This window comes from Barbus barbus, assembly GCF_936440315.1.
Source record: "Barbus barbus genome assembly, chromosome: 6".
NCBI lineage: Eukaryota > Metazoa > Chordata > Actinopteri > Cypriniformes > Cyprinidae > Barbus > Barbus barbus.
In genome coordinates this window covers 36,732,623-36,748,058 of record NC_136734.1, presented here as the reverse complement: position 1 = coordinate 36,748,058, position 15,436 = coordinate 36,732,623, and the positions used below count along the sequence as shown (strand labels likewise).

At 41.1% G+C, this 15,436-nt stretch overlaps 1 protein-coding gene across 1 annotated transcript; it reads right to left on the bottom strand.

Moving 5' to 3' along the window:
• Positions 1–224: 224 nt before the first annotated feature.
• LOC306871590 (ectoderm-neural cortex protein 1) lies at positions 225–14,732 on the bottom strand. Its single transcript, XM_079419650.1, has 4 exons — positions 14,391–14,732; positions 12,485–12,784; positions 10,511–12,035; positions 225–4,478 (listed from the first exon to the last, which is right to left on the bottom strand). Exons 2-3 carry the CDS (start codon positions 12,776–12,778, stop codon positions 10,554–10,556), a joined length of 1,776 nt encoding a protein of 591 aa, XP_079275776.1. The 5' UTR covers positions 12,779–12,784; positions 14,391–14,732; the 3' UTR covers positions 225–4,478; positions 10,511–10,553.
• Positions 14,733–15,436: the final 704 nt, after the last annotated feature.

Below are 15,436 nucleotides of genomic sequence, written 5' to 3'. Positions count from 1 at the left end.
ATAGGGGCCCTTAATAAACACACACCCATTTAATACTTTGTACAGACAAGTGCTGCCTGCCATATAAAGCTGGCCAGATATGTGAGAAATGTTTTAATGAGCTCCAAGTAAGCCATGCTGGAATTAAAAGCTTCATTTCTTTACATAAGAGACAAAAACTTAGTTCAGGATCATAAAAGCATGTACTGAAGTTAGGAAAACCTAAATGATGCAAGAAGCTTTTATACTATCAAGAGGAAAAACTCTTATCTTTATTTAGCCATGAATTTCACATTGTGAAAAAATCACTTGTACAAAATAATGTTAACCGCAGTGGTTGAGATAAAATAATACAAATATATAACACGACAAATATAGAAATGAAAAGAAAAATGACACCCACAAAAACAACAGTACAGCCCAACATTGACAGTGCTTTAGCAATGCGTCTGTTTGTGAAGGCATACAGCACTTAAGAGTTATAAATGCACACAGGCTTATGATCTGAATCAATCTTTCACTTCAGCAAGAGGAGAGAGGGAAGAAGGGAGGGCAAAGGGAAAAACAAAACACTTGACTATTACTAGTTCAAATGGAGAGGGGGCAATGATTGTTGACCATCGCTGTGGCAACTGTGCTATGTGAGGGGGGCAGAACGGGGTTTTTTGATTGGCTGGAGGTCAGAGTGTGCAGTGTTCTGTGAAAAGGTATTCTGGAAGGGGGGAGGAGGAGGTCAAAGATGGAGGGGGTGTAAGCCCCTAAGGGCTAATCGGAACATTGTAAGCAAGAATTTCCTGGAGGGGATAAGAGGGATTGTGGGTGAAACGCTTGCTACCGATTTTCCTCTCTCAGGGCTTTTCTTCAACTTTGCAGTCGCTGTGCAAATGAACAACATGGAATACTATATTCTATTAATTTAAAGCTATATAATTGGTTTGTAGCACATAGAAGAGTGTGGTCACAACAGCTATAGTGTAGCAAACTGCCAGTGGTGTTATTCAACCTACCCGAACACTGTTGTCACGGTGTCACTCTGCAGTGAATATTCAAACAGAGATCATCTCTCCAGGCAGTACATTTGGCATTGACATGAAAGCACTATGGTCTTTGCCCTTATGTATACATCGCTGTTAGTCATTTCAAGACTTTTGGGATTCAGCTTTATCATAATAAACACCATTTTAGTCATCATCATTAAATTTGTCAGATGAAATCATCACTTTTTATGTCACAGGCTGTAACAACTATCCACTCTTAAAAATAAAGGTTTTGTATTGAGATTCTTTATTCTTTAGATTATTGTTAGAAATGTTTTTCATACTAACACTGTGTCTATATAGTTCGCCGTCCACGATAAATGCAAAACAAAAGTTCAGAATGCATTTGTACTGTTGTCGGAAGTAGCAAAAGCGCATGGAGTGTGTAAGAAACATAAAGGGGCATAAGTTTATAGTCCGTCATGTCGCAATCAGTGTAGACAGCTTTGCTGTTTATAATGGGCTCTATTTGCTTTTGTTGTAATGCATCGTTCATGCCATGTAAACAGTAAAATGCCTGATTATGCTTCTGCATAGGACCTATGCTGTAGCCTCTACACCGTAGGCTATGCGTCAGTTTTCATTTATACCTCTGCGTCGTTGTCCGTGTCAGCGTGCAATTTCACCGCTAGTACGCATGGTCCACAGGCATGTTGCTGGTGTAACCCATAGTATCAAGTCAGAAGCCGAAGAAGAAACAGGAGCAGTGAAGGCGGCGAATAGAAAACGACTACTTTTGCAGTACGAGTTGTTAACCATCAAAGAACAGATAATTACAACAAAAAACATCTACTTCGGAAGAGGAGAAGATGGTCTGTACGACCAATGCACCAAACGAGACAACAGGATGGAGAATTTGTCATGCTTGTTAGACAAATGCAGGACATAGATGAACAGATGCATTTCCGAAGTCGATTCGGTTCATCATTTGCAGCCTTTCATTTCACATCAGTAGATCCATTGGCATGCCGATTGATCTTCGGCAAAGACTGGCGACCCTTCGGGTGCTTCCGGTGCTAACCAACAGACCGCAGCAGCTAGCTACAAACTGGCACCATGCACAGTGTCCTTCCATTGATTCAAAGGCCTGTGAAGCACTTTGGAAAGCCCTGCAGCCAGAGTTCCTCCCTTGCTGTACTGTGGCGCAATGGGAAGCGATGGCAGCTGATTTTTGGTGTTTGTGGAACTTTCTGAACGGAGAAAAAAAATTCTTGGAATAATCTATCCATCGAAAAGTTCTTTGAAGAACCCAAAATAGTTTATCTATGGCATTACTGCGGAAAATGCTTTTTGGAACCTGTGTTTTTAAGAGTGCATCCAGCAAAGTGACTGTGACATATTCCTAATTCAATCATAATGTTACCAGCACAACTGAACTGTAAGGGACAGTCAAAGTTGCAACATGCTGGTGACAGTTCCAGCTGTTCTGAGAGCAGCTGCGGATGTCACATTCCTCAGATAGCTCTACAGGACCCTTACAACCCAAAGATACCCTGTGTCAGTCCGAGTTTCAGTACTGACAGAATGATGGATGCAGAGAAGAGTTACAGAGGCTGAATACCGTCCCCAGTTTGGCATGGGGTCACTGGTCGAAAGCACTTGCTAAACTACGCTAATGTTCTAGTAAGCGAAACGTAATGCTTTTTCGATGGAGGTTTGAGGTCGTTCTATATTGTATAAGATCACAAACACTTGATGCAGGTCAGAGAACTAGATAAATTGACCTGTGGTTAAAGCACATCTCAATTACTTAATCTAAAGAACCTGATTCATTTGCGTAAAATTTAAAAGGATAGTTCACCCAAAAATGACAATTTTGAGAGCATCTTAATTTTTGGGTGAATTGGCCCTTCATTTTAACGAAAGCCATTCCCCAAACTCTCAAAACCACTACCCAACTCTCCCATCTGCTGACCTGCCCACCCTGGGTAATCCGAACCCCTTGACATCATTCGGCCCATTCTTATCCTGTCAATGACCTTTGACCTCCATGCCTCCCTGTTTTTGATCAGATGAGAAAGAGGCTCAAGAGTTCGCTGAACATAAATTCCACCTGCTCAGTCAAAATGACCTTATGTAAATGTGCAAAAGAGCAGCAGGAACACAGAGCATTTTGGGCCATGCGCGGTACAAAAACCTGTCAACTTCAACACATCCAAACATGTATGCAAGCAGAAAAATTAACAATAAATAAAAAAAGAAATATCGTTAATACACAATGGATCAATCAAAAACAGCTTAAAAAAAAAATCATAAATTAAGACTATTAATAGACACTGAATTATGTGAAGCCACTTTTTTCTTGTCCATTTTTTTTAAATTTACAGTTTTGTTGTTGTTGCCATAGAGACTGCATTCCCTTGCAGGGTGACGAAACGACTGTCACCTCTTCTCTCTCTCCTTCTGTCATTCACGTTTACGTGACTATGTGCTTAGAATAGTACAGGCAAAAGTGGCAAATCAGAAGCGTCTCACACAGTTGTAGTCTTGTGCAGGAGAAATGTAAAACTGTAGTCGGTCAGCTATCAGAAGCTGGAAGGACGGTGTTTGTTGGTGCTTTCTTAGAGGGCATGCTCACGCTGTTTATTTTTGAGGGGGTGGGAGTATGATTGGGTGTTGAGTGGGGTCAGACGGACATGCTGGGACATGCTTCTCCCGCACTCACTTAGTCACAAACGCACAGCTGGCACGTGTACCTAGGGACACACTGTGCCTGTGTCCATTTTCACACCAAGCTGCTAAGGTCTGTTCAACAGGAACAGTTCAGCATCAGCCTGTCCTCCTCGTACAGACGTGTGAAGGACAAATACTTATAAAATGCTTGCTCATGTTTCCTTCTGTCCTTTTTTTGATGCTTATCAGTCCATTAAGAGTCCGTATCAGCCTTTCTTCTTCTGAGCAAGGTCTATTTTTTAACATCAAAATGGGAGAAGAAATGGTAGATACATATCAGGACATGAGGTACTTTTCCTGGAGTATCTTAACCTCTCCAATCATGCGTTGAGACTCTTGTTGTTCTCCCAATCAAAAGCTTCCACTCATCCTTCATGCAGTATACACATTAAGACAGGCATATGGGTCTATTTTAGCTTGCATGGCATCAGCATTGTACAAAAACGGTCAGAGTACACAAACGTGGGGGACGAAGATCATGATTATGCTGGTTACGATGAAAGCAGACTGGACTTCAGGGTGCATTGCAGTTCTTTTGGTTTTCACAGTGAAGCCCAAGTTCTGATACTTCACAAAACAAAGAATGAGACAATGCACTTAAAACTTCCAAGTAGGAAGTTAAAAAATTGGCTTGCAGCACAAAAAAAAAGCTTTGCAACTGGACTTTGTATATGATATTTAGGCTAGCTCTTATGGAAGAAAGTGTCTTCATAAAATTGCACAGGAAGTTTATAGCGTTTCTTCACAGTTGGAATCCAGTAGACAATATCGACAAACAGACACAGAATTCTGTGGAAAGATAAGACAACAAAAACACATTAGGAATTTCGATTTCTCATTTTACTTTTGAAAGCTATATTAGAACTTCACATTTACTCCACACATGCATTTCAGGAAAGAATAACATCTCACAAATATAAATTAAGACACTGAACCAGATCATTTGTTCCTTATCTTTTTTCCCCTCAAAGAAGAACAAAATAAGATAACAGGTCAGACCCTCACACCTGTTCATCAGCAGACACAAGGCATAACCACACACATACACGTTGGTTTTTGTGGTTTATGGGGACTCTCCATAGGCGTAATGGTTTTTATACTGAACAAACTGTGTGTGCTATTGCCCTACACCAACCCTACACCTAAACTTAGCCCTCACAGGAGACTTTGTGCATTTTTAGATTTTCAAAAAAAACACCATTTAGTATGTTTTTTAAGCCTTTTGAATTACGGGGACATTTGTGCCCTCATAAACATGCACGCATGCACACACACACACACTTGTTTCGCCATCCTTGTGGGGACTTCCATAGGCGTAATGGTTTTCTACTGTACAGACCGTATATGCTATTGCCCTACACCAAACCTACACCTAAACTTAGCCCTCACAGGAGACTTTTTGCATTTTTAGATTTAAAAAAAAAAAAAAAAAAAAAACTTAATTCTGTGTGATTTATAAGCTTGTTTACCTGCGGGGACCTCAATTTAGGTCCCCACCGTGACAAGTCCCCACGAGTCTGTGTGTATTCAGGTTTAAGTCCACACCGGAATATAAAAACAAAAACACACACACAAACACACACACACACACACACACACTCTTTAAAATACTGCATTCAGTCAGATAATTAACACTATTAATTTGATTAACAAAAGGTACATTTAGGAACCTAGAGTACAACTGAATGTAGTGCAACAAAGGCTTCCTCTTCTCTCCATTGTTGTACCAAATGCAACAGTATGTTTTTCCTCTTTGGCTTTGTCTGTACTATCGATTTACAGCCTTAAGCTTCTGCAAAGGCCAATATCCATTCTGAAGTCACGTATTCTCTCCAAGGGCCTCTAGCTTGAAATAAAGGAGAAAAATGAAGTGGAGGTGATCATTTGAAAGCTGAAGTCCCCCAGAGCAACCAACTCAAGTCGTTAGCAGACATTTTCCCTCTCTTTTCCTTCCCAACTCCCACTTTCTTCTTTTAAGTTCTGCATACAGTTCATATAAATGACAGAAAAGGGCATCAAAGCCCTGCAGTTACAGAAGAATCGCTTGCCAGTTAAAACCCACTCAAACAGAAGCCCAATGAGACTGGAAGGGGACAAAGCCAAATTCATCCCTCCATCGATCCCAGGGCCGGCTGAATGTAGATTCTGCAGAGCTGCTTTTGAAAACAAAATGTTCGGTGAACCATGGCACTTCATCTAAGCAGCATGGAGTTGACGGTGAATGAACACAGCTTAGGCTAATGACCTCCCTCCACTCCCACACCCGCCAAACACAAGCCTGGCATGAACACACACGCGTATGTGCAGCTCACACTCATGCACACGCGCAGCAACATGGTGGATATTTTACTGAGCAAACCTCTCCCTGTCCTTTAAAGATAATGTTTAACCTTTTTTTTGCGGTCTATTAATAAAAATAAAAAAAAAGAAATTCCTGGAGAAAAATTATCACCATTAACACAAAAAAATATTAAACAGAACAACCAGTCTCAACATTGACAATAGTAAAAAATTATTTTTGAGCACCAAATTAGCAAATTAGAATGATTTCTAAAGGATCATGTGACACTGGAGTACTGGCTGCTGAAAAATGAGCTTTGCCAACACCGTAAAATATATTAAAACAAAGAAGTTATTTTAAATTATAATACCATTTCAACTATTACCTAAAATTTTGAACCATATTGTAAATAATTTGTAATTTACTTAACACATTAAATTAAACTTGTGAAACTTAAGTCAAATATTTGACATTTCGATCCATCCCTACTTTACGTTTTTAAACAGATGTTCTAATTTTTGATGATTATGACTAAAAACTAGTTTGACAAACAGAATACCTCAACATGGACCCTCTATCCAAACTGCTAAAGACTGAGGCTATTTGTAGTTGGCCATCTTTTAGGAATAACAATAATAAAAAAGCTGTACATACAGATAGTAGTTTGTTACTCTGTCTGTTCTGGTATAATGAAATACTCCGGCACCTTTGCAGAGTTCAACAGCACATCTGTACAAAAAACGGTTTCACAGAGAGAGGGAAAAGATAAGAGATAAAGATAGCAGTGTGTCTGTAGGAGAGGGAGGATTGTCTGTAACCAGATGCATTCCCATGGGAGAAAGATAGCAGGAGTTTGAGTGTGAAAAAACAGCCAGTTGGAGAAAAACAAAGAGCAAGACTGAAAATCTTTGTTTACCCTCCCTTATCCAGTCCTCCCCCTCTCTCCTCATCTCGGTCTTCTCTCTCCTCCCACTCCTCTGGCCAGCAGCGAGGCTCCTCATTGTTAGCAGGGAGGAAGCTTGCTTAGAACACTTCATGGTCTTTTAAATGCATAGGAATGGCTCAGTGAACAAAGGCAGGACCACCACTTTAAAATTAACTGCCCTGTCGAGGTGGGCGGCATTTCACACACACACACACACACACACACGGTCACAGAGACTTTAAAAGCGAAGCTAAATGACCAGTGCCGAAGGGTCAGGAATGGAATGAGTGTGGATGACTGCCTCAGTTTTTGTTTTTCAGTGAGGAGGAAGTTAAGTTGGTGCTCGTTCTATTTAGTCTACTGTCCTGGAGTTTGATTCACTCTATCAGTATTTATGGGTTATTCTGTTCTCGCTGCTGTCAGACTGATTACCTGCTATGAAGGGAGAGGATAAATAAATGTATAAACTATTAAATTTCATTCTATCAGGGAGAGATACATCTTTGTGGGGAAGTCGTGGCCTAATGGTTAGAGAGTCGGACTCGTAATCCAAAGGTTGTGGGTTCGAGTCTCGGGCCGGCAGGGATTGTAGGTGGGGGGAGTGAATGTCCAGCGCTCTCTCCACCCTCAATACCACGACTGAGGTGCCCTTGAGCAAGGCACCGAACCCCCAACTGCTCCCCGGGCGCCGCAGCATAAATGGCTGCCCACTGCTCCGGGTGTGTGTTCACGGTGTGTGTGTGTTCACTGCTGTGTGTGTGCACGTTGGATGGGTTAAATGCAGAGCACGAATTCCGAGTATGGGTCACCATACTTGGCTGAATGTCACTTCACTTTCTATTGTTAGGTGCTTTTACTCAAAGAATAAAGTGCTAAATATAAACACCCATTTCTTTCAATGGATATTCTCATCAAATAAGAATGAAAATATTGCCTAAAATGTTCTTATTTTCCACTGTTATACTCACAGAATATAAATGCATCCAGATTTATTTGAGCACCCAAACTTAGTCTGTATCGCAAGGATTTCAGCACACTGCAAAACCCGGTGATCGGCAATGCAGATACAGTTTATGGAAAACAACAGCTATGACTCATCTTAATTACCTCATCTCATTTACTTATGCTAAAGCTAAGCAATATATGAGTCAAGCCAAATCAAGTGACTCCGCAACAGCGTGGGTTTTACACTTATCTCTGACCTTACTCAGTTTTGTTTTACTGTTTTATCTAAATGCATTTCAAACAAGTATGTTTATTTCACCATCTTTATTTCATCAATGATTAACCAAGTAGATACTTAGTTAAATCATATAAATTCTTTAGTCAGACTTCAATGGCATTAGTAATTTTTTATTAGAATTTTTTTTTAAATCTACATAATGGGATTGTAGCATTGCTTTATCCAGCATGCCCATGCTGGATAAAGGTGTGGTCACATTTGCAAAATGTCAAGAGAAATTGTCTGATATTTGCCAATCAGCTATGCAAATCTGTGTGACCAACGTAAACCAATGCTGAATCTACATGGGGAAATTTTACACAGTCAAAAAAAAAAAAATGACAGACTATGTATATTCCTATTAAAATGACCACATTTCTTGTGAAAAGTCACTGAACAACTGTAAATGTGACCACACCTTTAACCAGAAAGACAGTGGTGATGCACAATGTCTATTTATCAATATTTGATTCCGCATTTTAGTATATATACACTTCGATAAAGACTGTAGCTAAACAATGTAAAAGCCTACTGTAACCATACTGCAAAGGTACAGAACTTTGCTCAGACTTCATGCTAGCATGCTCTATGTCGTCAACACGCTGCTGCTCATCCAAATTAAACACACCTCACTGTTTCTCTGTCTGTTCTCTGAGCCCTCCCTCCTCCCTTATTTACCCTACCTCTCTTTCCTCCTTCCTCCACCCTTAGACAAATTTTCCCCTCAGGAACTATAAAGGTCTTCTATTCTGCCTCAATTACCCTCAGTGCAACACCCCTCACTGCACACTCATAACTCATTCAGCCCTACCGCAAGCTGCCTCCTCACAACAGAGGCACACAAACACTGTTTTACTCTGGATCTAAATTTTACATGTGAAGATTTGTATATGCCCACATGCACACTGAAATTCAGGTGTGACCTAGCATCTTTTTCTGGTAGGTGTATGGAGCTTCAATATCCAGCTCAAAGACCAAGGCTTTGAATTCTCTCAAGCAAGGATTTCTATTTTTTTTCCTCCCTCACAGTCTGGAGACTGATCAGATACAGCAGAGTCTCCATATCAGCCAGACCAGACAGAGCGCGCGCACGCACACACACACTGCATCGCTGGGAATATCACTGCTGAGAGGTAGATACTGGAAAGCATGATGCCCTTTTCTGATGCAGTCCTGCTGTGACCGAAGCCTGTTTTCCTGGAGACCGAGCAAGGCTCAATGCTTAATAGCTACTATTAACTCTCGGGAGACGTGACATCTGTAGCAACCTATTATAAAACATCCATTAATGCACCAGATTTTAAAAAGTTATCTATTAAAGTGAAACGCTGAGATTAGTACACCTACATACACAACAGAAGAATATCTTCACAGAAACAAAGATGGAAAGCAACAAAAAGGAATGAGAAAGAACACAAAAAAAGCACTGGGGAACCGATAGATTGAAAAGAAAGATATCTGATTTCGCATATGGGCTGTGATGACTTGGTTGATATTCATAGCATTCTGCCTTGCCATTTCTTTCCTCTCTGCTTCCTAAGACAATCTAATTGATCTGTCAGTACTTAATTTGCTATTGATTTTAATAAGGTTTTTTGTCAATGTATGCACGAGGCAGATCATGAGGGATAAATGAAACCTCTATATCCAAATTCAGTGTGCATATGAACACACAAAGAGCTGTGTGAAATTGTTCACAGGAATTTTTCAATGTGTTTGGGAAACAAATAATTAGCAAACTTATCTAAACAGGTTCACAACCTTAACTAACAAGGGCTGGGAGGATCTCATTCCTCTGAAAATCCATCGCGGTCCAAAGAAAAATTCTCAAAATCTATTTCAGTCCTTACAAACTACTTTGACCATGCAAAGATAAGCTCATGCACTTGTAGACAGAATGTAAACAATGCGATTTTGTGGATGAATGTCCACTATGAAATGAAACGGAGACTGATCCTAGTAATACATAAAATGCCCAAATATACAGACAGGGATATAGAAATTCTGGCCAATAATAAGCCAATAATTACATGTTAAGTCTGATAAATGATCACTGATAAATAGAACATATTACAATTCTATACTATTTTATCTAATGAGATTTAAAATAAAACTTTATGGTGAACAGTATGAAAATAGGATGCCCTCACTAGATTGACATTTGATAAATATTACATTTTATAGTGTTATTCAATTATTACTTTAAAAAATATTAACTAAGAAAAATACTGTAGATTACAAACTCTACTATCATTAGATTACTGATATGGTACTACTATTCATTTCATCCTTTTCTGTAATTGGAAAAAAAAAAAAAAAAAAAAAAAAAAAAAAAAAAAAAAGTTACATGCCTACTAAGCCTGGTAATTCTTTTTTTAGACTGCATGACTTACCTTGTAGAAACAGTAGGGTCACACAGGGGAGAACAGGCGTGCTTCATGCTGGGAGGTGTTTCCAAGTGCTGACGAAGGCAGTGGGGATTAAGGAGTATGGTACGGTAGTGATGCTGTTCCAGGCATCCAGCGTGGGATCGTAACAGTCCAGGGTTTTGCAGCGCTGTGTACCAAAGTAGCCACCCACCACATAAAGTTTGTTTCCAGAGGCCACCGCTTGGCAGCTCATTCGTTTTGCCGTAACATCTCCAACTTTAGTCCACTGATAACTCTCACTGCTGAATTTGTAAGCAGAGCAAGCGGAGAATTCTGTGTCACCTCCCATTACAAAGATCTGGTTGCCGAGAACAGCAGCTGCGGTGTAGCGCCACGGCTGTGGGCAGGATGCCGGGACCGTCCAGCGATTTTCTGAGGGATCGTAGCACTGAACTTTAGGCAGCTTGTCGTGGGCTACACTCGTCCCACCGAAAGCGAATAACTTCAGCTTTACGCTGACGACAGCAGCATTGCTAACGCCTTCTCGCAGCGGTGCCACCATGCTCCACTTGTTAGCAACTGGGTCAAACTGCTCTACCTGCTTCAAGGACACAGATGGTGATGCAGGCAGACAGCCAGTGGCAGCTGTGTGACCTCCAACGACGTACAGGCAGTGGCGTAACTCAGCAGAACCGTGACCGAAACGTGCTATCAGCATCGGAGCCGCTTTGGACCATTCTTCATGTAATGTGTCATACACCCAAACGTCCTTAGACACACCGTTCTCTGAGCCCCGGCCCCCAGTCACATACACTTTGCAGCCAATGGCACAGGCGCTGAACTCCTTCCGAGGACTGGGGATGTCTGCCTTTGGAATGATCTCTTTGGCCTTCTGGTCCACCAGATAGAGCTTGTCACACATGAACGTGGGACCACCCAACAGGAAAAGGGCATGGCTGGTCTTGCGGGGCCGGGCACAAGGACTATTAACGACGCCGTCATTTTGCAAAATGCGCAGTTTGCAGCGGATGGCCTCGTCCACCAGCTCTTTGCTTTTAGCCTGTGCAATGATGAGCTCCTCCGTAGAGACGTTCTCCATGAGGAAAATGGCAGGCAGGAGAGCCAGACGCACAGTACGGAGGAGCTCCGGAAGGTGACAGTGCCTCCTCTCAAGGTCGTAGTTCACCCAGTTAAGCGCGGACTCGTAGACCAGACGCTCGTCCTCGGTTTCGAGCTCTTCGTGTGCCAGCAGTTGGACTAGCATGTCCTTAGGCAGCTGGAGAAACTCTTCAGTCTTGCAGATAGCAGGGAAGTTACTGAGGCACATGTTCCAGGACAGCTGGAACAGCTGGGTGCACTGGTGAGCATCTGAGAGCAGCAGCATGCCCAGGCAGTTGGATGGGTGAAGGTTCTTCTCCAGGAACTCGGCACAAGCATCACGGATATCCTGAAACTCCAGCATGTCACCAGCCTCGAGGAGAGACTCTGCGTTCTCCTCATTGATTATCACTCTTGACGAATAGGCATAGTCCAGAAGGAGCTCCAATACCTAGACAACCCAGAGAAAATGCAAAGTTAACCTAAATAAAGTGACACTCTAATTTTTGCCGTCAAACTGCAAAACGAGTTACTTCAAAACCATTAAACTATTTTGCAAAAGCCTGATGTTGAACCCCAGAGATACTTTTCAGTGCTCTTCAATTCATGTGTTGTACATTAAATCAGAGTAGCTTACAATGACTAAATTGATTTCTGTCATCATCTACTCATGTCATTTCAAACCATTATTTAACACAGAAGATGGTATTTTGAAGTTTTTGCTTTGTCCTACAATGGGAGGAAAAATTTTTTTTTCTCAAAACATTTTTTATTTCACAGAAGAAATCACACAGGTTTGTAACCATATGAGGTGGGTAAACAACAGAATTTTAATTTTTGGCTGAACTATCCCTTGCACACTCTTTGACTACTATACAAATTCAAGCACTTCCCCAGTACCTCTGGATGAATGGAGTCCCTGAAGTCCACTTCACTGTCTTGACTCTCTCGCAGCCCTCCGCTGAACATTGCTTCAAAGTAGCGGCTGCAGGCGGCCAGCACAGCCCTGTGGCACGGGAAAGAGCGGTTTCCCGCGTGGAGCAGAACATCGGTGAAGAGTCTCTGCTGCCGAAGAGCATTCAGGTGCATTAGCACACTGTCGGCATACGAGGACTTGTGGAACAGGTAGATGTTCATAGAGCCCGTGCTGGCACGAGACTTGCGGTTCTCGTGGACACAGACCGACATTTTCATTGAATCCTGAAAAAAAGAGAGAAAAATCGTTCCGTTTACAAAAGATGCAAGAATAAAAACGGATCACAAATAACTTTGTGTGCTGCTAACCTTTTCAGACAATTAAAAATAAATAAATATATCACACTGAGGATGAAAAATAAAATATTTTAATAGCACCCGTGTACCCTAGTGACAACTGGCATGTTGCTGTGGCTTGAATAGCCTCTGTTGTCCATTCTAGAAGTTGACAGACATTGCTTTGAGCAGTGATATGATCAGTATCAGCAAAATACACAGAGCAAGCCAAACCTCAACCTGAAGGCAGAGAAGATGATGTAATTCTGCAAACGCAACATAAAAACCCACTGGAAGCCTCTCTGATGTCTAGCCGACTATATGCGAACAAATTGAAACTGAAGGCGGGGGAAAAAAAAAAAACTTTCAGAAGTAAACACCCCTGCCTGAAAATTCACTGTGGAAAAACGAACAAAGAGTGGAGAACCAGGCACAGAGTCAACACCAAGTGTGTCAATGTCACTGGCTGCCATCTGGTCGCCTATATGGTGCACATTCAAATCCAATCAGTCTGAATTTCCATGTAACCGATACACGCCCCCCGGTCCTTGCTGGCTGTCAACATCCCTCCGGGGAGAATTTAATTGTGTTTCCACTAATGTTGTGCAGAGGCAAAATGTAGTTCCGAACTTGGCTAAATACATTAAGGACACACAAGCAACATTGATGTATCACACCTGATATAGTCCAATAATCCAGTTATATTGGCCACAGCTGTGAAGTACAAGAGCCAGAAACCCTGTGCTGACATTGCCTATTAATTATTTTGCAACATAACACTGAAGAATAGCAATGTTATGCTAATGTTTATGATAAATCATAAATAATCAGTTGATAGGTTACAATAAGGAGTGCAATGACAAATCATGTCTTACAAGTAGGCTCTATTAAAAAAGTGCTTTTCAAACACCACACTTCTTGTTAAAGAAAACTAATTTTGACAGATCAACATTCTCACGACATAATCTCATAGGTGCAACGACATCCCTATTTTGATAAATATTTGTATCATTCAAATTTTAAAATAAATGACAACTGATAATTAATGCTTTAAATGTGTATTTCTTTATAATATTTTCACATGCTTTAATAGAGAAATGTCCTATGAAATATGTCACCCTGGACCACAAAACCAGTCTTAAGTTGCTGGAGTATATCTGTAGCAATAGCCAAAAATACATTGTATGGGTCAAAATGATTGATTTTTCTTTTATGCCAAAAATCATTAGGACATTAAGTAAAGATCATGTTCCATGAAGATAGTTTGTACATTTCCTACTGTAAATGTATCAAAACTTAATTTTTGATTAGTAATATGCATTGCTAAGAACTTCATTTGGACAACTTTAAAGGCGATTTTCTCAATATTTAGAATTTTTTTGCACCCTCAGATTCCAGATTTTCAAATAGTTGTATCTCAGCCAAATATTGTCCTATCATAAAAATTGACCCTCATGACTGGTTTTGTGGTCCAGGGTCACATATGTCCTAGAAACAACCTGGGGTAACTAAAGATTGCATTTACATTTATGAAAATACAGAGTGTATATATTACCTGTTCAGGAGCAATGAGGACTTCAGTTCCGTCTGCTTTGGCCCACAAACATGCCACAACGAGACGGGTGCAGGGTCACAATACTGGCGGCGCTAGATGCTCTGGCAACAGCGTCCGATGTCGCGTGGATAAACCACAAAATAAACAAATGAAGTCTAATTGAATCCACTTGCTTTTAACGTAAGCAACCAGCCTAGAAATACAGTTCGATCTATTGCTGCTGAGATACACAGAAAACGGCTTGAGTTCCTCTGTCTTTGCGACTACGGTGCACAACCACATTGGCTCGTATCGTCACACAGCAGCTCCGCCACCGCGCGCGTGTGTGCAGGTCTCAATAGTGAACAGCTGACGGGTGTGAACAGCTTTTAGAGGAAGAAAGAGAGGCGGAGCGCTGCTGCTCTTTAGGAGAATGTGGGAGGAGATAGACTGATGAACTGGCGTGAAAAGAGATAAGGAGATTGTGGTGGGGCTCATTAATAGAATAATAGAGGAAATTTACTAGGCTGCATATCATCAAGGGGTTTGTGTGTATCAAACGTCTCTGTATACATTACTGTTTACTTCTCATATATCTGACCTTTTAGGAAAAGCTGCTTAAGAGTCATTTTACTTAAACAGCGATTCCAGCGGCATTGCTCTTTTTTCAAGTTCAAGTCATTTCAATCAACTAGTCTATAAATTGTGCATCCAGCATAAACTTTATTCCTCATTAGTGGGAGATACACTACTATGCACAAACTAGGTTCAGAGCGAGTGTTGAATTTATATTCACGGAACAATGTCGCCCCCTGCTGAACAAAAGGCACATTTGCGTGGTCTGCATTCCACCTGTAAATGCCCTTGATGTGTGTAGTGTAGGTGATTCAAATTTAAATCTTCCGAATTAAAAATGTCACGATCGTTCTTGGGTCTTCTTGGGCAGTTTTGTGGTAGACTTAAGTATGCGGCTTGGTATGTTTTTTTTTTCTAAATCTGTGGGGCTATAAAATATTTGTGGCCTATACCCTGTTGTCGGGCTCTGTGTGCACAAAAATCTCACTGGA

Bases quoted from the DNA above. Each gene is read 5' to 3' on its own strand.
- LOC306871590 (XM_079419650.1), bottom strand. From the start codon at position 12,778: ATGAAAATGTCGGTCTGTGTCCACGAGAACCGCAAGTCTCGTGCCAGC. The intron at 12,036-12,484 runs GTACTGGGGAAG...TGGGTTGTCTAG, and splicing joins GGGACTCCATTCATCCAGAG to GTATTGGAGCTCCTTCTGGA.